General features: G+C 46.3%; 1 protein-coding gene across 1 annotated transcript in view; it reads right to left on the bottom strand.

Moving 5' to 3' along the window:
• The window catches only part of stk40 (serine/threonine kinase 40), a 78412-nt gene that overhangs the window by 4350 nt on the left and 51187 nt on the right, over positions 1–22875 (bottom strand). The window contains exons 7-9 of the mRNA XM_070898717.1: positions 8763–8907; positions 5665–5784; positions 4139–4223 (exon numbers count right to left, since the gene is read on the bottom strand). Coding sequence (XP_070754818.1) covers positions 4139–4223; positions 5665–5784; positions 8763–8907 — 350 coding nt within the window. The remainder of the gene's footprint in view (positions 1–4138; positions 4224–5664; positions 5785–8762; positions 8908–22875) is intronic.

Genomic DNA, 22875 nt, shown 5'->3' with positions numbered 1-22875 from the left:
GTCCTCGACCAGGCCAACATCCTCAGCATTATAGCACTGACCACATTTGGTCAGCTCCGCTGGGCAGGCCACATTGTTCGCATGCCTGACACAAGACTCCCAAAGCAAGCGCTCTACTCGGAACTCCTTCACGGCAAACGAGCCAACGTTATATGGATACCCTCAAAGCCTCCCTGATAAAGTGCAATATCCCCATTGACACCCGGGAGTCCCTGGCCAAAGACCATCCTAACTGGAGGAAGTGATTCTGGGAGGGCGCTGAGTACCTAGAGTCTCATCGCCGAGTGCATACAGAAATCAAACGCAGGCAGCGGAAAGATTGTGCAGTAAACCAGTCCCACCCTCCTTTACCCTCAACGACTATCTGTCCCACTTGTGACAGGGACTCGTATTGGACTGTTCAGCCATCGAAGGACATTTTTAGAGTGGAATCAAGTCTTCCTCGATTCTGAGGGACTGCCTATGATGATGAGACAACCATTATAAAAATGCTAGTGTCTCAATTCGATCGCATTTTTTGGACAGAAAGAAACAGGATGCTCTTACTTTAACACCAAGTTGCTGCGAGTAGCAACAAACATGAGACCACCTGTACTGCACCCCAGGATTATGTAACTCAAGCTCCAGCTGCAAGCTAAATTTGGAACCAAACTCTCCAATTGTACTGCTGCATGCTTTCACAGTTCAAGTGGACATTGTTTAAAAAAAAAATCACCCACCATTCCAGGTTACTGAAATGATCTTCCCCCAAAAGGGCACTTTCAAATAGTTCCTCTACCACCGACATAACCCACCTCCCATTGGATCAGGAGTTTGAGCACGTCACTCACTGAACCGCTGTGTTGCTCAGGGAGCAGTGAGAAGCTGCTGTCTGCCGAGTGTACCCCAAACATTTTTGGGTGAAATTTGTGTGTATCATAGCAATTTAGTGCTAGGAAATAGAACACTTTCTCCATTTCTGGTACTCAATCATTCCTGCGTCAGGTACAGCAGTTAGAAACAGAGCAGTTCTTCTCCTACTTTGCTCTAACGTGCCTGAACCCTAATCCCTTGCCACAGCAGTTGTCAGCGTCCCTTTCCCAAAGAATCTATCCTGCAGTCTCTGCAGACGATTGCTAATTAATGCCAAATTACACTTAGTTTTGTGCTGTAGTTGGTGAACAGAGACTGCACATATTCCCGTTACATTGGAACCCTTACAGTCAAGAGATTTAACCCCAGGTCCCAGAGGTGGGGAGACAATTTAATTGTACATTTTTACAAATGTTTGATTGCTAGCACTGGTCCATTAATCAGTCTACGACCTTCTAACATCCCTCACGGGCCTGCAAAAGAAATGGCCTGGTCACAGCTCAGCCTCTCTTCCCTCTTACCCCAGGTGTGTTTCCCAAACAGCCAAGTTGCAATCATGAAAGTGCCAAGCCTTGCTGCCCATCAAATGCTGCAAGGTGTCATGTCACAGACTTCACTCTAGAACATTAGTATTGTGCGTTCAATAAAGCCATAGACGAAGCAGTTTCCACTGTACAAACCTTGCTGTTCGTTTTTAGAACAGCTTCTGAGAAACAGCAACCAAAGTCAAGAAAACTAGGACCTGGTTTCATGGGGATCATTGTGGTTAACAACTAAAAAGGCATATTAAATAGCTAAATGCACAGCACTTCAATACTGAAGAACCACCAACTCCACCACGTTTGTTACCCTGTACCATGAATACAGGGTCAGCCATGATCTTATTAAATGGCAGAGCAGGCTCGAGGGGCCAGGTGGCCTACTCCTGCTCCTATTTGTTATGTTCTTATGAATAACTGCAGCACATTATTGTCATTCCATAAGCAACAATCTTAAATGGGAACCGAAGTCCAAATATAATTGGAAGCTGAACTATAATTACAGTTCCTACATTACAACAGTGACTACACTCCAAAAGTACTTCAAGCCCTTTGAGACATCCGGTGGTCATGAAAGGTGCTATGTAACTCCAAGTCTTTCTTTCTTTTTTCTTTAACTTCAAAGATAATTAATTTTCCTTCTTTATCCACCTCCTGCCACCACCACCCAAATGGTGTTCCCCAGGGATCTGTACTGGGATCTCAGCTTTTTACCATTTACAATACAGACTTGGTTGAAGAAGCAGAGTTGTAGATCAAAGTTGGTAGATAGCGCTAAGTTAGGAGGCACAGTGGATGGGAGTGGGAAGGTAAACGAACATGGACAGACTAAGTGAGTGGGAAAAGCTATGACAGATGGAATTCAACGTGAGGAAGTGGGAGATCGTCCACTTGGAATCGGAGACACAAATCGGAATATTTTCTTCATGGAAAGAGACTAGAACCATGGAGGAGCGAAGGGATTTTGGTGTTCATGTAAAAAAAAAATCACAAAGCTAGTGCGCAGGTACAAAAACTCGATCAAAAAGGATAATGTAATGTCGACTTTTATTTCAAGGGGGTTGGAAATCAAAAGTGAGGAAATGATGATTCAATGTGTTTTGGTCACATCCCATCAGGAATCCTGTGTTCAGTTTTGGGGCACCGACAGCCAGGAAAGATATATTTGGCCATAGAAGCGCTACAGTGCAGATTCACTGGAATAACAACAGGGCTTAAAGGATTAAATTGAGGGCCGGTCATTCACATAAACTTGATTTGTATTCTGTTGAGTTTAATAGATTGAGGGGTGATCTAATCAAAGTGGTTAAAATAATAGAGGTGGAAACAGAAAAACTATCTCCTCTGGTAAAAGGGGAGGGAGGGAAATCAGAACCGGGGGCATAGTCTTAAAATTAAAGCTAGGCCGTTCAGGAGTGAAATCAGGAAGCATGTTTTCACACAAAGGACAGTGGAAATCTGGGAGTTTACACCCCCAAATGAGTGTGGAAGCTTGGGGGGGTGGGGGGGTGTTGGTCAACTGAAGCTTTCAAGACCAAGATAGAGAGATTTTTTTTTTACTTGGGTAAGGGCAAAAAGCAGGAAAATGGAATGGAGGTGCAGAACAGTCCCGATCTAACTGAACGCACTCAAGGGGTTAAAATAGTCTACACCCCTGCGTTCCTCCCGCCCACTCAATCAAGTAGTTATTTGAATTATACTAACAGTTTACTCAGTAACATGGTCAACGGCATTGGCCGCTGAGAAAAGAGGGCAGTAGGTGGGTAAAAGATAGGGGTCAGTATGGCACGGAGTGAGACAAACCAGAATGGCCCAGGTTCTAGCCGCAGCCTTCGCTGAATCGCGGGTGGAACAGCAGTTAGGTTGCTAGTGTTGGCCTGAGCACCCGGAGCTAGGGAGGAGGGAGAGAGAAAGATCCTCAAGACTGATCGCGGCTCGGTGTCGCTTGCTGAAAAGCGAGTGTGTATAGATATCGGGAGAGAAGAGGATCAGCTAGGCTATAATGTCCATGGTGAAATAACCTTTCAGTACATGGGGTTGGCACTTGTAGCCTGAGAACAAATAATTAAAAAACTCCACAAAGAACAGTATTGTCATTGAGCTGCCAGTGGATGAGGCATCACCTTCAGAAGGAGGAGGAGGAGAAAATTGGGGGGGGAGAAAAATGAAGTCAGTAATCAGCTTGTTGACTGAACTGACCTTGGCTCAGTACCTAGAGCTATACTTCAGAGAGGTACTGCACGGCAAACTGGCCACAGAGCAATTCTGGTGCACATGCTGGCCAACTCCAAGCATCTGAAATCCTGCTTGATTCTTTGCAACTGAAGCCAGGTACACAATGCCAAATTTAACAGCGGAAACACAAGGGGACAGAGCAAATAGCTGCAGGCACAACAGGTGATGGGATTTCAGGAGGAGGCGAGACCCTTTCCTATACTACATCATTAAACTAATAAGCAAAGTTCACAGACTCAACGACAGACTAGAGAGGATAGCAAAAATATAACTGCACTGCACTGCACACATTAAGAGTTATACAACTATTTGGGTCATGGCAGTGTGGCTGAGTCTGGAGGCTGAGGTCATTGTATATATAACAGTTCCAACCCAGAATAGTCAATTGCCAGTTATGGAACCAAACCCAACACAAAGGTAATTGGATTCATGCGGACTGATGTTTAATCCTGCTGTTAGTGAACTCAATGGTGCAATACATCATGCATTAGCGGCACAGGAAGGGTTCTTACCTCCTGTAAAATCTCTGGATTGTTGACTTGGTCGTCGATATCTGGCACCACCTGCAAAGGACCGCTAAGTGACGAAAGGGACTGCCTACAAGAGGTCACACAAGCATTGAGTCAGAAAAACATGCTGTTGCACTCGATCTAAACTGTCCCTAAACAACTTAGTGATTTGTTATCTTGCTGATGAAGTGGCAAATATTTGGAAACATTGGTTGCATTAATAGAAACGATGCAAACAAAGGCTTCAGCCAGAGAACGAGATTTAAAATTAGCAGGCCGGGGGTAAGAAGTCGGGTAGAAAGTCTTCCACTCGTGGAAGTCACCAAGGACCACTGAATCAGACACTATAAGTGGGTTCGCAAGGCAACTAGATATCTTTCAGCAAAGAGAAGCAATTAAGCGGTGATAGATGGACTTGAGATATCAAACGGCTGTGGGGCTTCAATGACTGCTTCTTGCATCATTCCAGTTGGCAAGTAGCCATTACCAAACTTTCACGGATCATTACAGCAGGATTGTTGACCAAGGTTTCTCATCAGTATAAGCGACATGTACTCTGTTCTACTTGCACTCATTTTGTATGTCTTGAAATTTGTGCCTGGTTATATTTGTGTGTGCAAGTTTAAAAGGTTTATTATTTTTTTGAAATGTTTCACTGTTCCAAATGGTAGATGCCCCATGTAGTTTTCGATGAGGGAAAAGGAGGCCATGGAGTCAAAGTGCTTCCTCTGCAGGTAAGGGACAGGCGGTTAGCAAATCTCTTCCTGGTTGTAGGCACACTCTGTCAGCCACTTATACAGCAATATCAGTGAGGGAGCAGCGTGCGGCGGTCCGGCCTGGAAATCAACACAGTCCCGGCCTGCAAGACCATCAGCAGGCCGGGGCCACTGGAGGGAGCAGCGTGCGGCAGCATGCCACTGCAGGGAGCAGCGCGTACTGCTGCAGGAGAGCGATGGCTGCGAAGCCAGGTCACTGATTGCAGTGCGGGCAGGCACAGCAGGAGGGGCGAAGGAACGGCAAGAGTTTGTAGATGGAGTAACCAGGGCCCTGGAGAGGCGCGAGTTTGGGGCTCAGAAGAATGTGCCCAGGGGCAGCATGAGCCAGCCCACACTGCGATGTGTGTGCGCACTAGTTCCGTGCAACAGAGCAGGTCTCCAGTCGTCTTGGGTAATCCTTGTCACTGGAACAAGACCAAGCTCTGTCAAGCCAGTGTGGTGGCTGGTGTGCAACGGCCACCACACGTTAAAAAAAATCCACGCACAGGCATCTTCCACTCTTCAAGATGTAGTTCGGGACCTGGAATATTAGTTCGGGATCTAGAACATTGAAACACCTGAACACCTGTGACCTCATCCCTTTTTGGCGTGGAAGCAAGTCATTCTCGCTTCGAGGGGCTGCCTATGATGATGAATACCGGTGAGCTAGATGGGCCCTCATAGCAGGCTCCCCAACAAGAGAGGTTTGGGGTGGGTTCGGAGGAGAAGAGGGTGGGGAGAATGGAGCTACGCTGTACTGCACAGCAAACTCACCACGTCGCTATGATGGAGCTCAGTGAATCCAGCACTTCGGTTGCTGTCAGCCTTTGCTGTGGATCCAGAAGCAGCAGCTTTCGGATCAAACAAACTGTGTTTTCTGATACACGGCAATCCCTGTCAGGGAGAAGGAAAGAATTTTTTTTTTTTTTATAAAGGGAAGATCAATACCGGCTGTATAACACTTTTTTGGAAAAAGAAAAGAATACATTGAACCCACATCATCATGGGACCAGCTGCACAATAAAGCCTTGTATCAATCTGACACACAAAGCAGCGAGGAACATGTAAACCCATGAGTCATACAGCAGCACACCCAATACCTCAGGCACAGGACAAGCAACTAGAAACCAGTGAGTAATGCTCACAAAAATCCACCTCCCAAAAAAAACCCTACAGATCTGAGCAGCGATGAGACTTACAAACACTGCAAGCCTTAAGGCTACAGCGTTAATGGAAACTAATGCTCCCACACATAGAAAGAAAGCAATATTATTTTGCAAAGTAATAAATGTCTGAAGTGAACATGAAGGAAAGTAAATCGTTGATCAACAATAGACGACGGATTTTCCCCAAGAATTTTGCTGATGCTTTTAATTATAAAATGGATGTCTTGTGAACTGGAAACTATCGCTTTTAACTGGCTACAGTTGTATAGCAGAAGGTGTAGCAGAGTGTAGGAAAGGGAATGGCCAGCTTGGCCTGTAAATATGGTCGAATGGTGAATACCGAGCAAATGACTGAATAGTTGCCTAACAAAAAAAAGTTATGTCAATTGGTAAATTATCAGCACTGGGCTTCACATTTCTACGCGGAATGTAGAGTCAACTTTAGTGCAAAATTTTCTTAAAGGGACCTCAGCATCAAACTTCCCTTTAAATCATTACAAAGGATTGCAATTAACATGCTCGCTTGCCCCTCCTCCATCTGCCAATTTGACTTTAATTTAGCGAGTGCTGGCGCCATCAGCATATGGCCTGGATCAAGTCTTTGATGGGGCTGAATCATCTTTCGAGTCACATCCAAGGATGATTCACCCTCACATCATCATGCTTGGTATTCCGATGTTCATCGTTCACCTTGACCAAAAATAGTCCTTTCAGAAACAAACAAACAATCAGGGTACATTTTAACTACAGATTCACTGGTCATCTCACTGCCGTTTTTAATGGAACTTGCTGTTGATAGACTGGCTGCCACATGTGCCTACAAAATGAGTGACTATACTTCAAAAGTAACTTGTTAGCAGCAAATAGAATCTGGAATGCCCGAAGGATGTTGAAGACTCAGTGCAAGTGCAAATCTGTATTTGGTTAAGGTGTCAACGCGTGCTGGAGTAGAGTTCGACGGGTGGCACTGCATTCCAGCAGCTTGCCCAGGTGGGAATTCTTCACACGCGAGCCTAGATAGCATCAAAGAGGCTACAAGACTGTACAGGACCATCTTTCAAGACTGATTTGGATGAAGGCAAGCCGCAGTGCATTTGTTCTCGTGCTGCTGGGATCCCAACCTGCTGTCTCCCCATTACACATCCAGCTGAACAGGCAAAGTATGGTAAGCAACCACTCTGAGAGAATTTACAAAAAAGGAGAGAGAGAGAGAGAGAGAGAGAGAGAGAGAGAGAGAGAGAGAGAGGCAGACATATCCACCCTGGTTACAAGAAAAATTTAAAACATTTTCAAAATCATTTTTAATAGTGGAAGCACTTTTGAAAGAATTCTGAACACGGGTCTTCCTTTGCATTTGTTTTGAGTAGTGCTGGTTTAAACAGTGAGTAATAACCAAAAAACTAACATGGGGCCATTGCGGAGCCCAGCCAGCGTGAGGTAACTGAGTCAGCAGCAGCAGAGTTGCAGTCACTAGCCTCACTCCTGGGCAGTTCAGCAATGCTGCTCATTTCAGCTCCCTCACACCGTCAGGCTCAGCAACACCTCCACAACATTACAAATTAAAATACTGACAAAAAGAACCGGATGAGAATGCTTTTTAAAAACAAACGTTGATAAAGGGAGAACAGATCAAAGGCTCGGATTTTGTGCTCGATGTGTCACAATGGCAAAGTGGCACAGATGGGAAAGAACAATGGGAGAAATAGCTACGGCTGAATTGAGAGAGACCCTGGAGTATTCGGAAACGTGACGCTCACCAATGTTCAACCAATGCACAGCATCCAGCAAAGACCACAGAAAGTTGAACTATATCGCCAAAATAGTACAGTAGAAGCCTGAGAAACTCGTGCTCAGTGTACAGTGCTCTGGTCACACCACACCGAGTAGTGTCCAGTTCTGGTCACCAAGATATTTAAGCTCTGGAGGCAGTGCAGAGAAGAGCACGAAATTGGCCCCAGTCCGAAACCTCAGATTAGAGAAACATGAGCTCTTCAGCCTTGAAGGGTGGCATCGGAGAGGTGATCTTAGAAACGTTCAAGATTTTTAACACTATGGAGAAGGTAAATCCAGAAAGTTATTTTAAATTAAACAAAGTAAAACATGATGACATAGATTTAAACTAATAAAAGATCAAATTTAGGACTGATATCATGAAGTGCTTCACAAGGGATGATCAGCACATGGATTGGACACCCAGGCAGAACAGTGGAACCAAAATCCCCTGAATAGCTGAGGTTGGATGCTGCAATGAGGGGGCATTAAGGTCTTTCTGCATAGGTGAACTGTGATGTGCCAAATGGCTTCCTTCATCGGTGAAAACCTTGTGGTGTGAACAAGCAGACTCCTGTTAGCCGCATTTAAAAAAAAGGTTCCAATATTTGAATTTGGTTAAATCTCCTGAACTTTGGTGTTTACTAATGACTGAAGGTTCCAGTTAAATGATCCATTTGCAATACAGCCACTCCCGACAGGAGATAGTGCTCGAGTGACTTGTGAAATATAGCAAAAATCTGGAGAGCATGTTCCATAAAACATCCCCCAGCCTAAAAATCATTCAATCTAGCTGCCCGCATCCTTGATTACCATCAACATCCAGGGGACGGGAAAGTTAGGATTAAAAATAATGACAAAAAACACACACTTATATCAAGTGCCCACGGTAATTTTTAAGCCAAAGAAGAACCTGCAAACCCCCCCCAAACTTACTCTGGGATGGTGTATTCTGCCGCTTTGATTTTCCTGAAAAGCTCTTGAGGTATGCTGTCATAAAATGGGAACTGTCCGTAAAGCATAGTGAAGAGCACCACGCCTAGTGCCCACATGTCACTGGGTTTGCCCCGGTATGGTCGGCCTGAAAAACAAGACACATACAAAATAACATACTTTGGCTAAAGCCACTTATTCAAGGCCTGAACAGTTGACTGATTATGAAATGTTTACATATTAAAGTAACTGCTGCATGAATCCCACACGTCATTCATCACCCAGGAGACCCGGGCGTCACACAATCTGGTTCCAGGTCCCTGCAACTCTGCAGTGCTGCAAGGAGGTGGCAATGTAGCCAAAGATCACTTGCTCTAAAGATTTGGTTCGCCTCTTAAAACAATTTTCATCTCATCCTCAATTCAATGCAGACATTGAATTCAAGCATGTCGCATCAGCCCTCAGTGCAAGGTATAGTACAGTGCCTGACTGCTCACTGTTGTAATGTTACCCATCCTTGGCCTCGATGAAACTGCTGAAATGGGCCCCAAGTTTCCACATGATTTGCTCCTGATTTTTAGGAGCAACTGGTGTAGAACGGAGTATCTTAGAAATCAAAATTCTCGTCATTTAGTTTGCTCCAGTTCTAGTCAGTTAGAACAGTTTCACTTTGGAACAGAATTCTTTTTTCAAAAGAGGGCGTGTCTGGCCACTTACGCCTGATTTCAAAGTTTCGTGAGTGAAAACTTACTCCAAACTAACTTAGAATGGAGTAAGTGAAGATTTTTGTACGCTCGAAAAAAACCTTGTCTGCACTTTAGAAAATCAGGCGTAGGTTACAAATCAGGCGTAACGAATGGTGGGGGGGGGGGGGGTGTTTAAAGGGAAGTTTACAAACATTAAACACTTCAGTTTTACAAATAAAGAGCCATCATCAATAAATCAACCATTAAATCAATCAAAAAAATTAATAAGAAAATGTTTTTTTTTTAAATCAATAAATAAAACATTTTCTACTTACCGACTGCAGCACCGGGAGCCCTCCAACAGCGTGCTGGGATGCCCCCCTCAGTGTGTCTCTGTCTCTCTGTCTGTCTGTGTGTCTCTCATTCTGTCTCTCAGTGTCTGTGTTTCTGACAGCGAGGGGAGGGGGAGGAGGGGGGTAGAGAGAGAGAGGGGGGGAGGGATGGGGGAGGGGATGGGGGAAAGGAGATTTGGGGGGGGGAGGGGATGGGGGAAAGGAGATTTGGGGGGGGGAAGGAGATGGAGATTGGGGGGGGGGGGGAAGGAGATTGGGGGGGAAAAGGAGATTGGGGGGGGAAAAGGAGATTGGTGGGGGGAAAGGAGATTGGGGGGGGGGAAAGGAGATTGGGGGGGGGGGAAAGGAGATTGGGGGGGGAAAGGAGATTGGGGGGGGGAAAGGAGATTGGGGGGGGGGAAAGGAGATTGGGGGGGGGGAAAGGAGATTGGGGGGGGGGAAAGGAGATTGGGGGGGGGGAAAGGAGATTGGGGGGGGGGAAAGGAGATTGGGGGGGGGGAAAGGAGATTGGGGGGGGAAAAGGAGATTGGGGGGGGGGGGAAAGGAGATTGGGGGGGAAAAGGAGATTGGGGGGGAAAAGGAGATTGGGGGGGAAAAGGAGATTGGGGGGGGAAAAGGAGATTGGGGGGGAAAAGGAGATTGGGGGGGAAAAGGAGATTGGGGGGGAAAAGGAGATTGGGGGGGAAAAGGAGATTGGGGGGGAAAAGGAGATTGGGGGGGAAAAGGAGATTGGGGGGGAAAAGGAGATTGGGGGGGAAAAGGAGATTGGGGGGGAAAAGGAGATTGGGGGGGAAAAGGAGATTGGGGGGGAAAAGGAGATTGGGGGGGAAAAGGAGATTGGGGGGGAAAAGGAGATTGGGGGGGAAAAGGAGATTGGGGGGGAAAAGGAGATTGGGGGGGAAAAGGAGATTGGGGGGGAAAAGGAGATTGGGGGGGAAAAGGAGATTGGGGGGGAAAAGGAGATTGGGGGGGAAAAGGAGATTGGGGGGGAAAAGGAGATTGGGGGGGAAAAGGAGATTGGGGGGGAAAAGGAGATTGGGGGGGAAAAGGAGATTGGGGGGGAAAAGGAGATTGGGGGGGAAAAGGAGATTGGGGGGGAAAAGGAGATTGGGGGGGAAAAGGAGATTGGGGGGGAAAAGGAGATTGGGGGGGAAAAGGAGATTGGGGGGGAAAAGGAGATTGGGGGGGAAAAGGAGATTGGGGGGGAAAAGGAGATTGGGGGGGAAAAGGAGATTGGGGGGGAAAAGGAGATTGGGGGGGAAAAGGAGATTGGGGGGGAAAAGGAGATTGGGGGGGAAAAGGAGATTGGGGGGGAAAAGGAGATTGGGGGGGAAAAGGAGATTGGGGGGGAAAAGGAGATTGGGGGGGAAAAGGAGATTGGGGGGGAAAAGGAGATTGGGGGGGAAAAGGAGATTGGGGGGGAAAAGGAGATTGGGGGGGAAAAGGAGATTGGGGGGGAAAAGGAGATTGGGGGGGAAAAGGAGATTGGGGGGGAAAAAGAGATTGGGGGGGAAAAGAGATTGGGGGGGGGGAAAGGAGATTGGGGGGGGGGGAAAGGAGATTGGGGGGGGGGGAAAGGAGATTGGGGGGGGGGGAAAAGGAGATTGGGGGGGGGGAAAAGGAGATTGGGGGGGGGGAAAAGGAGATCGGGGGGGGGAAAGGAGATTGGGGGGAAAGGAGATTGGGGGGGAAAGGAGATTGGGGGGGAAAGGAGATTGGGGGGGAAAGGAGATTGGGGGGGAAAGGAGATTGGGGGGGAAAGGAGATTGGGGGGGAAAGGAGATTGGGGGGGAAAGGAGATTGGGGGGGAAAGGAGATTGGGGGGGAAAGGAGATTGGGGGGGGGAGGGAGGCTGAACGGGCCGGGCCAGAGACTTCAAGCAGGGCCCATCCCCAGCACCAGATTTACAGGTAGGTGGCGTTGGGTCGGGTCGGGGGGTGGTGGGTTGGAGGTCGGTTCGGTTCGGGGGGAGGGAGTGAGGGAGGGAGGGAGGGGGAGATCAGGACGGATCCAGTCCGGAGGCGGTGGGGGTGGGGGGGGAGGGGGAAAGAGAGCGGGTGTCGGGTCCGGTCCAGGGGCGGGGGGTGGAGCGGGTGTCGGATCTGGTCCAGGGGCGGGGGGCGGGAAGCGGGAGTCGAGTCGGGTCGGGAGGAAGCAGGAGCTGGCCATGGGAGGAGCCTTATTCACGCAGCCCCAGTGAGGCCATTCGGCCAGGGCTAGGGGCTGCGTGCTTCGGGCCCCTCCCACACAGTTTCGGGCACCTGGAGCTACTGCACTTGCGTGCCCACTGTAGTGCGCATGTGCAGAGCTCCCAGCACTGTTTTCAGCGCAGGGACCTGGCTCCGCCCCCTACGCCGAGGGCCAGAGGACCTGCAGGGAGGTGGAGAATACGGAGGGTTTTTTTAGGCGCACTTTGTGGCGCAAAAAATGGGCATCCAGGTCAGGACTACGCCATTCTAGGCGCGGATCAAAACTTGGGCCCATGGAGTCAGACATGAAAAGATACCCTTCTCTACAAGAAAAACATATTTGCATTTAAGCAACACTCAATTTTTTGAGTATGTAACTAGCAGAGTGGACGAGGGAGAACCAGTGGATGTGGTGTATTTGGACTTTCAGAAGGCTTTTGACACGGTCCCGCACAAGAGATTGTTGTGCAAAATCAAAGCACATACTATTGGGAGTAATATACTGACGTGGATAGGGAACTGGTTGGCAGACAGAAAGTAGAGAGTCGGGATAAACGGGTCCTTTTCAGAATGGCAGGCAGTGACGAGTGGAGTGCCGCAGGGCTCAGTGCTGGGACCCTAGCTCTACAATATACATTAACGATTTGGATGAAGGAATAGAGTGTAATATCTTCAAGTTTGCAGATGACACTAAGCTGGGTGGCGGTGTGAACATTGTTAAATCATCTCAAACAATAAATCACTTTTGGATTGCTGCAATATATGCAGGCAAACATTACATTTCACTCCTTCTAAACAAGACGGTAAACATTTACTCGCTTCACCACTGACGTACCATGGCTGCACCATCTACAGGATGCATTGCAGCAACTGGCCAAGACTTCTTGGGCAACACCTCCAAAACCCGCAGCCTCTACCACTGAGAAGGACAAGGGCAGCTGGCAAATGAGAACTCTATCACCTTAAATCACACACCATCCTGACTTAGAAATACATCTCTGTTCCTTCATCATCGCTGGGTCAAAATCCTGGCACTCCCTCCCTAACAGCACTGTGGGAGCACCTTTGCCCCACGGACTGCAGCGGTTCCAATCAGCGGCCCTCCACCTTTTCAATGGCAATAAATGTTGGCCTTGCCATCAACACCCACATCCCATGAATTAAGTATTAAAAGACAGACTAATATATGCAAAAAACAATACTGCAAGACTACTTTCATTATTTAGAACCGAGGTGAACAGCCAAATCCCAAAGTGCAAGACACCACCCAAGGTTGGACGAGACAGGGCAAAACAATTAGTGGTTAGGCAACACCAAATTATGGTGGAGACAAGAGATCCCACAATTTTGAGGTCATGGGAAAAATGACTCAGTCAACATACGAGTCTTGGTTAACACATTGGGCAAGCAGGAAGGACGAATGACTAGCAGAGCATACTTTCTGCTTAGGAGGAATGAGAGAAAGTTCACCATTGTAGTACAGGTACTGATATAATGATGATTATTAAGAAGGGTTGCAAAAATCAGCTTAGAGGCTACAAATGAGAGGGGGTCAGCCTACCAATAGCTTGCATTTATATAGCGCCTGTAACATTATAAAGTGTTCTTAAACATTTCAGAGGTGTAGTAAGACAAAACATGTACACCAAGCCACAGATATTAGGAGTGGCCAAAAAGCTGGGTGTTAAGGAGGGTCTTAAGAAAGGACAAAGGGGTTGAGAAACAGAGGGGTTTAGGGAGAGAAGAGCATCGGGCCTAGGCGGATGAAGGCATGGGCACCGATAGGGGTGCAAACAGCAGGGAGCACAGGAGACCAAAGTCGGAGATAGGATACAGGCAGAGCTTTTGATGAGCTGAAGTTTAAGGAGGATGGAGAATGGGAGAGCATTAAAATAGTGGAGGCTGGGGATGAGGTAGAGTTGCAGGCAGGCTATGTTATGTTGGTGGAAGTAGTTATGAAGAGGAAGTTATGGGATCTGAAGTTCAGCTCTTGGTCTAATAGGATGTTGAGGTGGGTCCAGCCAGAGACAATGGAAAAGAGGTGGGGAATGGAATCAGTGGCAAGGTTACTGACTCTGGTGAGAGCTAAAGAAAATGGCCAGTCTGCTCAACGTTTAACTGGCAGAAAATGAATGAACCAAGACTGGATGACTGAGAAGCAGTCCAAGAACAGAGGCAGTGCAGGGGTTCGAGAGAAGTGCTGGAGAGGTAGAGCTAGGTGCCGGCTGGGGCAGTCCCATTGAACGGAACAACAGAGGAGAGGCTTTGGAGGAAGATGGTTTGGTCAGCAGGCCAAAGCTGCATGAGGTCGAGGAGGACGAGTAGGGATAATGCACCACAATCAAAGGATGTCATTTGTGACCGAGTGAGGCAGCTTCAGTGCTGTGACAATTGGAGGGTCAAAGATGAGAGTCACAGGAAAGAATTTGGGCAACGATAACACGTTCAAGTACTTTGGAAAGGAAGGTTGGAGATGGGGTGGTAGTGTGCAATGACCGAGGGGTCAGAGGTTGGGCTTTTTTGAAGAGGAGGCGATGAATGCAGTCTGAACGGATGTCTCAATCTCAGTGACGAAGAAGTCCAAGATCTCCTTGCACTTGATGACAGTCTTTCCTTATACCCTCTCCAGGAGAAAGAAATGTTCGAAATGGCTCCCAAAACAAGAACAGAATTTAAACACAAGACGCCTCAAGCACTTAACTCAAAGCTTCAATAGATGGATTTTTTGGGCGTGTCCAATGCAGGAAAAAAAAACAATATCTGGCACAAATGGAAACAAAATTTGTCCCAATTAAATTCTTAATCTGAAACTGCTGAAATCATGCCAGGCCTGTTACCTTCAAGCCTCTTTCGTGTAGACAACTCCATGCTATTATGCAAAATACACACCCAAAATAGATTTGTCCATGATAAACTCTGACGAGGAGGACTGTTCATTCAACTGGTGCAGAAATGCAGGTGATATGCTTGTGAGCACTCATTTTGAACAGATGCATTCTGAATTTGCCTCAAGAGTTTGCTGTTCCCACTGGTCTCTGGGAACACAGGCTTGCAAAAATTGCACAGTATTATAGAATTTACAGCACAGAAACAGGCCATTCGGTCCAAGTGGTCTATGCCAGTGTTTATGCTCCACACGAGCCTCCTCCTATCTTCTTCGCTTAACCCCATCAGCATATCCTTCACGGCAAACGAGCCAAAGGTGGGTAGAGGAAATATTACAAGGACACCTCTCATCTTTGGCCCTCCAATTGTCAAAGCCTCCCTGACAAAGTGCAACATCCCCACTGACACCTGGCAATCCCTGGCCAAAGACCGCCCTAAGTGGAGAAAGTGCATCTTCGGAGGGCGCTGAGCACCTCGAGTCTCACCACCGAGAGCATGCAGAAACCAAGCGCAGACAGCGGAACGAGCATGCGGCAAACCAGTCCCACCCACTCTTTCCCTCAACGACTGACTGTCCCACCTGTGACAGGGACTGTGGTTCTTGTATTGGACTGTTCAGCCACCCAAGGACTCAAGTCTTCCTCGATTCCGAGGGACTGCCTATGATGTATAGTGGGAGATCGAGTCAAGACGTGCTGAGGATTGGGTTGGCAGAGGCACAGGAAGAGGAAATGGAAATTTTCCCTCAGGGGAACATGGCAGGCGAGGGAAATAAATGAGTCAGCGGGGCTTTAAGTTAGAATGACACTAATGAGCATGGTGAAGGATGCCCAGTTAGAAGCAGAGGGAAGCCACGATTCCGCCCTGATCAATGGGGGGAAATAAGTTTGGGGGCCAGGGGGCATTTATATGAGGAGGTTTAAGGGCAATAGACACAGGAAGAGATGGAAATAAAGAGGGTAAGGTGCATCAAAAATGGACAAGGCGGTGGAGCAGCTCGGGTGTGGGGAAGCAATCAATACAACACAGTGGAACAGCAGCAATAGTGGTTTAACATTAACAGTTCAGGAACAAAGGAAAGTCAGGGGTACATGCAAGCTGTTTTCAGAAGCTTTAGACAGGAAGATCACATGCCATTCAAAAATTTGGGGCAGGAATGAGTGGTTGCAATTTAATACCAATGACACTTTATATCGCAGATACAAATTAATGCAGTAAATTCAGGGACAGTGAGGGGTGTTGCGGTTTGTAAAGGATCTATTCAGCACCATGAGAGGTTGCACGTGAATTGCTGACTCATTTCTGTGATGACAATGGAAAACAAAACAGAACCTTTAAAACCAGTATTTTGAGTTTCAAAATGTGTTTGACATATTTAAAATGTCAGTAAATAGAAGGTAGGGCAGTACCCCACAACTAAGATGAAGGCTAACATCTTAACTAATATTTGCTCATCTTATGCTAGTTTCAGTTCAAAATAGCCAATTATGACCGGCTATGCTTAAGATAGCAACCATAAATTCAGCATCTTTGTGCTACAGTGGGGGAAAGAGGGAAAGACAGTAAGTGTTCCCTTACAGCTAGTTGAAGCTGTAGAATGTTGCTTCCCCAATTCAAAGTTTAACCCACTATGCATATTCACGGAGGGGAATAAAAGTTGAAAATAGCATTTCTTTTCTCTACATGGAATCTAAGTAGGTAAGTGAGAAAGGAATTCAAAGGATATGTTGCTAGGGTTAGATAAAGTAGGGTGGGAGGAGGCCAGTGAGGAACATAAACACCGGCATAGACTAGTTGGGCCGAATGACCTGTTTCTGTGCTGTACATTCTATATCATCTATGTAGTTATCTCGCCATCTCTTATGAAGCTGTTGATTCCTTGTTAGGAGTATGGTCCCTTGAGTGTCAGCAGCCCTCTGGTTACTGACCCATTTGACCATCTTTTGTAAGAGTGCCAGGATAGTGAGTGAAGGCCAGCCGTTTTACTCAGAATTGGATCCTTTGCTTACCCAGCATCCACACTGCCCAGCAGTGTTCAGCAATCAGGAATGGGAGCTGCAGCCGATGTTTCCACAGGACCCACAGGAGCGGAGGCTAACTGTAGCATCTCAACTTCTCACCCCAGCTGAGATCAACTAAGTGAGCACAGACCAGGGACTGAACTCTGGGCCTTCAGGTATTGCTGGCTCAGTTCCACACGGAGAGAGAATCTACACAAAGTCATCAGAGAAAAAATATGTTCGATCCACTTACTGTAGTGACTGTACAATTACTACCAATTCAAATTTTTGCCAAAATACACAGGAAAAATAAAAAGGATACACAGAAGCTTTATCTGAAACGCGCCAGGATCCTACAACTCCAAGAGCAGCTTGTCCAAAGACCATTAATTTCCCCAGTAAACTCCTGCTCAGAAAGCAGTTATCTTTTTACAGCTCCAGCCAAAACCAAGATGTAAAGTGCAGCGCCGTGTGGAATGATTAAGCAATGTAGAGGTAACCAACTATTTCCACATGCTCGCAAATTGCTCAGTGTGAGGTCTTGTTTATTCAGCACTGTGTTTGTTGCTTTGCACATTGCAGCTGCCAAGGTTATATCGCTAAACCAGTACCAGGTTTAATAAATCCAAATGCTCATAATCAACTAAGATCTTTTCTGCAACGAACCTTCAGTAGATTAATAGTCGAAAAAAATTGGTGAAATCTCAAATTTTCTATTATAAAGTAAAAGTATCGAATTAAAGTCCAGATTGAAAAATCTTGGCCCATTTTGCTGAGTTTCTGATAGGTAAACGAGACTGAATCAAATAGGTCATTCAGAGAACAGAAATGGACCAGCATCAAAAAAACAGCCAACGTGAGGAATAAGCCGTGTGCTCTTGCTCATTTTCCTTTACAGGCTAAGTTCGTGCTCCGACGAGCAGAAACCCAAGAGCACAGAGCAGAGCTCAACAATATGTGAACACAAACAGCGCATTCCCAAGAGTGATTTTTGTTGTGTGTGGCAGTTGGGTTTTATTTTTCACTCTCCCTCCCCATGCCAGGCATTCTGACTGGAGATTCAAATTTCAGAAACAAAGCCACAGTGTACTTGGCTAACCAGGCTGTTGATGTGGCTGGCCCACTAACCTCGTCAATCATCACCCCCAAGATGTTGATGGTAAGGGCTTCAATGCTGGTGGCCATTGACAGTCAGGAAGAGGTGGATGGGTTTTTTGTTGGAGAGAGTCACTGCCTGGCACTGTGAATGTTACCTGGTTGTTGCCCATATCCAGCAGAAGATGGCGTGGGTTGCTTTATCAGAGACCGAACTGAATCAATGAGCAGCCTCACTCGCGGCCGTGCAACAGAAGAAATGCCTTTGGTGAAACAGTTGATGATGGTTATGCTGAGTATGCTTCCCCTGAGGAACTTCTTCAGTGATGCCCTCGAGCTGCAGTGAGCAGCCTCAAACAATCACCACCTTCCTCTGTGACAACTGACTCCAGCCACTGAAGGGTTTTCCCTTCGTCCCTCAATGATTTCAGTTTCACTAGGACCTCTTGGCATCACGCTTGGCCAAACGCTGCCTTGATGTTGAGGGTAGTTCCTCTCTCCTCGGCATTTAGCTGTTACATCCATGTTTGCATCACGTCCTGGTCCACAGCCTCCAAGTGCGCTCTGCAATCATCTGGTGGGCCTAGACAATTACGCCAATTTGCAATCATCTATTCTCGTCACCAACACCACCCCCTCATCATCAACAAGCAATCCCCATGCCTCCTCCTTTAGCCATTGCCAATGTCAAGTGGATTGGTCGGCTGAGTGCCTGATGTAGGACCAGAAGATTAGGATTCAAAATACAAGAGTTAATTCAGACTTTGATCCTATGGAGGTGGATAAAATGAGAACCACATCATTGAATACTGGGAAAAAGCAAGGGAGCCAGCAGTGTGTGCTATATTACAGGAGCTCTGTCCCTATGGACACGGGGATCAGTGCTACACCATATAGGCAGCAATCAATTGGAACTGACCAATGTCCATTAATATCTACTGTCACAGATAGCCTCCCTCTCGACTTCCCAACAATTTCAAAGAAAAATGTTATTTTTCACAGCACAAATAAAAGGATTGCTGGATGCATTTAAAAAAAATACATTGTGCAAACCAGACTTTTGAATGCTAATGAATGTTATTTCAACAGGCTATTTGCTGAATGCAGATTTTGTACATGTATAACATGTCCCCCAATTTATAACAGGGTATGGTAATGTACGGATTATGTTATTGGATTAGTAACCCAGAGAATGAGGGGTCAAATCCCATTGTAAAGGTAACCATGAAGCTGTCGAATTGTCTTAAAAAACCCAACTGGTTCACGAAAAACTGATGCCTCAGTCTGCAGCTGGTTCTTGAACTCGAATTGGTGTGTGTTTTTATTCATTATTCATTCGACATGTGGGCGTTGCTGGCAAGGCTGGCATTTACTGCCCATTCCTAGTTTCTCTGAGAAAATGGTGGTGGGCCATCACCATGAACTGCTGTAGTCTGTCTTTGATACAACGGAGTGGCTTGCTCAGCCATTTCAGAGAGCAATTAAGAGTCAGCCTTATTGGCGTGGGACTGGAGGCGAGATTGGGCAAGGACGGCAGGTTGCCTGCATGGTACTGAATTCTGCAAAGCTGATCCTCAATTCAATATCCAATTACTCATACTGGGAAGGGTACATGGATATTGCACAAAGACAGGATCTTGCTTGGCTATGCTGTCTCCCACAGCTGAAGAGTCGGACAGCACCTCGAAATCAATGAGAATTACAAATGGCCACTTGACAAAGTAGCCAGACCTCATGGAACCATTCACCAGTAGGGAAGAAAATTGGAAGTAAAAATCATGAGAAATGCCTGCTAATTTGGTTCAGCACAAGGCATCAATGAAAAACTACATTCTACTACATTAAAACAGTTGAACCACTCAGAGCACAGAAAATTAACCACCAAGAATTATTCTTTAAAAAAGGATGAAACAACTAGAAAAAAAAACAAAGTTAAGATATAAAGGCCAGAACAATGGACTACATGCTGCCCAAGGCTTTTATTACCCAGGTCTGAACACACTGGAGTATCATGCTACCACCAAGGTATAGAAAGTACAGATATGAATTAGCAACCATGCTGAGAGAAGCAACAAAATGTCTCTAAATATAAAGCGGATGCGACATGAGGAAAGGTTAGCGGAGCGATGCTACTGCAGTCCATAGGGGACTAAAAGAGATAGCTCACCGAGTTGCGACAAGCAGGGTAAAGCCAAAATACTTCAAAGGACAATCAGCCGATAGGACCAAATTATTTAAAAATAACATTTTAAAATAGCTCAAAAGGGTGTGCTAAGAATAACATGCCCGGCATGATACCAGAGACATTAGCACATTCAAAATGCAGTGAGACGAGACTTGGACAGTTCCTTGTCCTCGACTGCTGCTGCATTCACTTTGGTTAGTCTACCCTTCAGAAGATAGTTTTGTTTTTAAATGAACCAGACCATTTCATGTTGGCTTTTTATCTGTGGTCTCCACCTCAGAGGACGTTACAGCACAAACCAGGAAGTGGGTAGTCTTCATTTAAAAGGGAGCTTACGCTCAGGTGCTGACTTAATATTCACATACTCAAACAGTGAGGGCCGAGGGGAGGGACAAAGGGTCTCACTTTCTGCTGGTCAAAGTGGTGTTGCATCAATAGCATTTCTAAGAACATAAAACTGCGAGACAGCAACATTTTAATCAGCATACAAACCCAGTGAAGATCCTCGAATTCCCAAAAGAAAAACCAATCCTCGGAAGGTTTGATTCACCAATATCTTGATCTTAATTTCAGCTGACTTCCAAGAGATCTGTGTTCTCTCTCATTTCAACTCTCATCCCTATTCGCTGCTCCTCTGCTCATCCAGTGTGACACAATTCAATGGCAATTCTCGCTCCAGACTTCAGTCCTCGCATTCTATGCTGACTTTAAATCTCTTCCTCCCTCACGTGCCCCTCGCCCCCTAAAATACCCATCCTGCTGGACAATCTCAGATTATATCATTAGCGACTGCTTGGACTGCCGTTATGAAGGGAGATTGCCATTTAAACAACACTGGAGGAGTGCAGCAACAGTTGCCAGCAATTGGAACTTAATGGTTTGCTTTACTAGGAGAGGATATGATCGACGCAGAAGACCCTCTTTACTTTTAGCCTCAAAGAGGGATAGAAAGTCTTATTTGCAAGTATGTACATTATGCTACAATCAAAAAAAATTACATCATACCTCTTTTCTTCCCCATTTCCCTGTACTGCACAACATTGAGGCCATTGGCAACCGGTTTACACCTCTGCCAATGCCTCTCTAACCAGGATTGCACAACTGGATTGACTTTACTCCATGCTCCTCATACATTCCCCCTCCCCACAAGTGTCTTCTCTCCAGTTGATATCCTCAGTGCTATCTGTGTCCAGACAGTTTTGAAATGAAGGCCTGTTGCAGCATCTCTGACTCAAAGTCATCATTGCCCAGGACTTCCAAACTGAGCAACTTCAGACTTTCCTTCTCCCTTTTCTTCACTTTTGAAGCCCAAACTTGGCATTATCTAATAACCATTTCCCCATTTAGCTCTTTCAATCTTAATTTTGGTGATCCTGTGCACCAAAGGCTTGGCCCCTGACCTTGGCCTCAATTGCAACAGAAACTGCACCGTCCCACTTGCAATGCAGCACTGCCATGAGCACAGCAGGTTATCATCCTGGATTTCATCACATTTTAACCCCACTTCCCCCAACCAATGCAAGAAAGGTCAACGGACCACAACATTTCAGACCAGGAAGCAGTTCCAGCTTTTTAAACTATTGGCGTGACTTAAAAAAAAAATTCAAATGCATGTCATCACTTAGGAGTCACAAAGACTGAGCTAGCAGATAACTGGCAGGAAACACCCATTTCCAGCTGACATACTGAGTCAGATACTCTATGCACTAAATACCAACCACTTTGTGTTATCATACACACGGCACTGGGCAGTTGTTCTGAACTGAACTGTTTATTTTTCCGGTTACTGCTGTTTGCCTGCAAGGTCACAATGTTATTAAACTGATCGTTGCTCTTTCCTTTGACTGTGGCAGATCTACTTGGTACACCGCTGCATTCTCCATCCCTTTATAATCCTGTGCGACCACAGTAACACATCCACAAGCCCCAAAACTGCCAATTTAACACATGAGTGACTACATAACCACACACCAAACACCAACATTCTCCCATTGCTTAGTTGCTAACTTAACTGATGTAGTACTAAGCCACAGCAAGAGGTCCCAGGTTCAATTCGCTGGTCTGCACTCAATTAGCTGATCTCACCTAGTGTGCCAAGACCACCATAAGTGACCTTAGTTTCAGGGCAAAAAAAGCAGACACGCCTCCCCCTCACCCCCAGAAATCCCTGATGCTAAGTGTGTGGATATCAGTATTGGCTGTGACATTTTCCCCCACAGTTAAACGGCTTGTCGACACTCACCATTAAGATCGCCACATGAGGCAATATCCCGTTGGCAACAGGGACCAATTAGAAATCTTGAGTCTATGTATTCAGGGGATGAGGAACAGTCTAAGGATAAGGGGTAAGCCATTTAGGACCGAGATGAGGAGAAACTTCTTCACCCAGAGAGTGGTGAACCTGTGGAATTCTCTACCACAGAAAGTTGTTGAGGCCAATTCACTAAATATATTCAAAAAGGGGTTGGATGTCGTCCTTACTACTAGGGGGATCAAGGGGTATGGCGAGAAAGCAGGAATGGGGTACTGAAGTTGCATGTTCAGCCATGAACTCATTGAATGGCGGTGCAGGCTCAAAGGGCCGAATGGCCTAGTGCACCTATTTTCTATGTTTCTATGTGGGGGGGTGGGTGCATTTTATGTCCCCTTTTCTTTCTACGAGCAGCCACAATTAAAACACGCTTCAAATGCACGAGTTCCCCCAACAAGTTACACACTGCCT

Source organism: Pristiophorus japonicus, chromosome 14 (assembly GCF_044704955.1).
Source record: "Pristiophorus japonicus isolate sPriJap1 chromosome 14, sPriJap1.hap1, whole genome shotgun sequence".
Lineage (NCBI taxonomy): Eukaryota > Metazoa > Chordata > Chondrichthyes > Pristiophoridae > Pristiophorus > Pristiophorus japonicus.
This window is presented reverse-complemented; position numbering and strand designations above follow the sequence as displayed.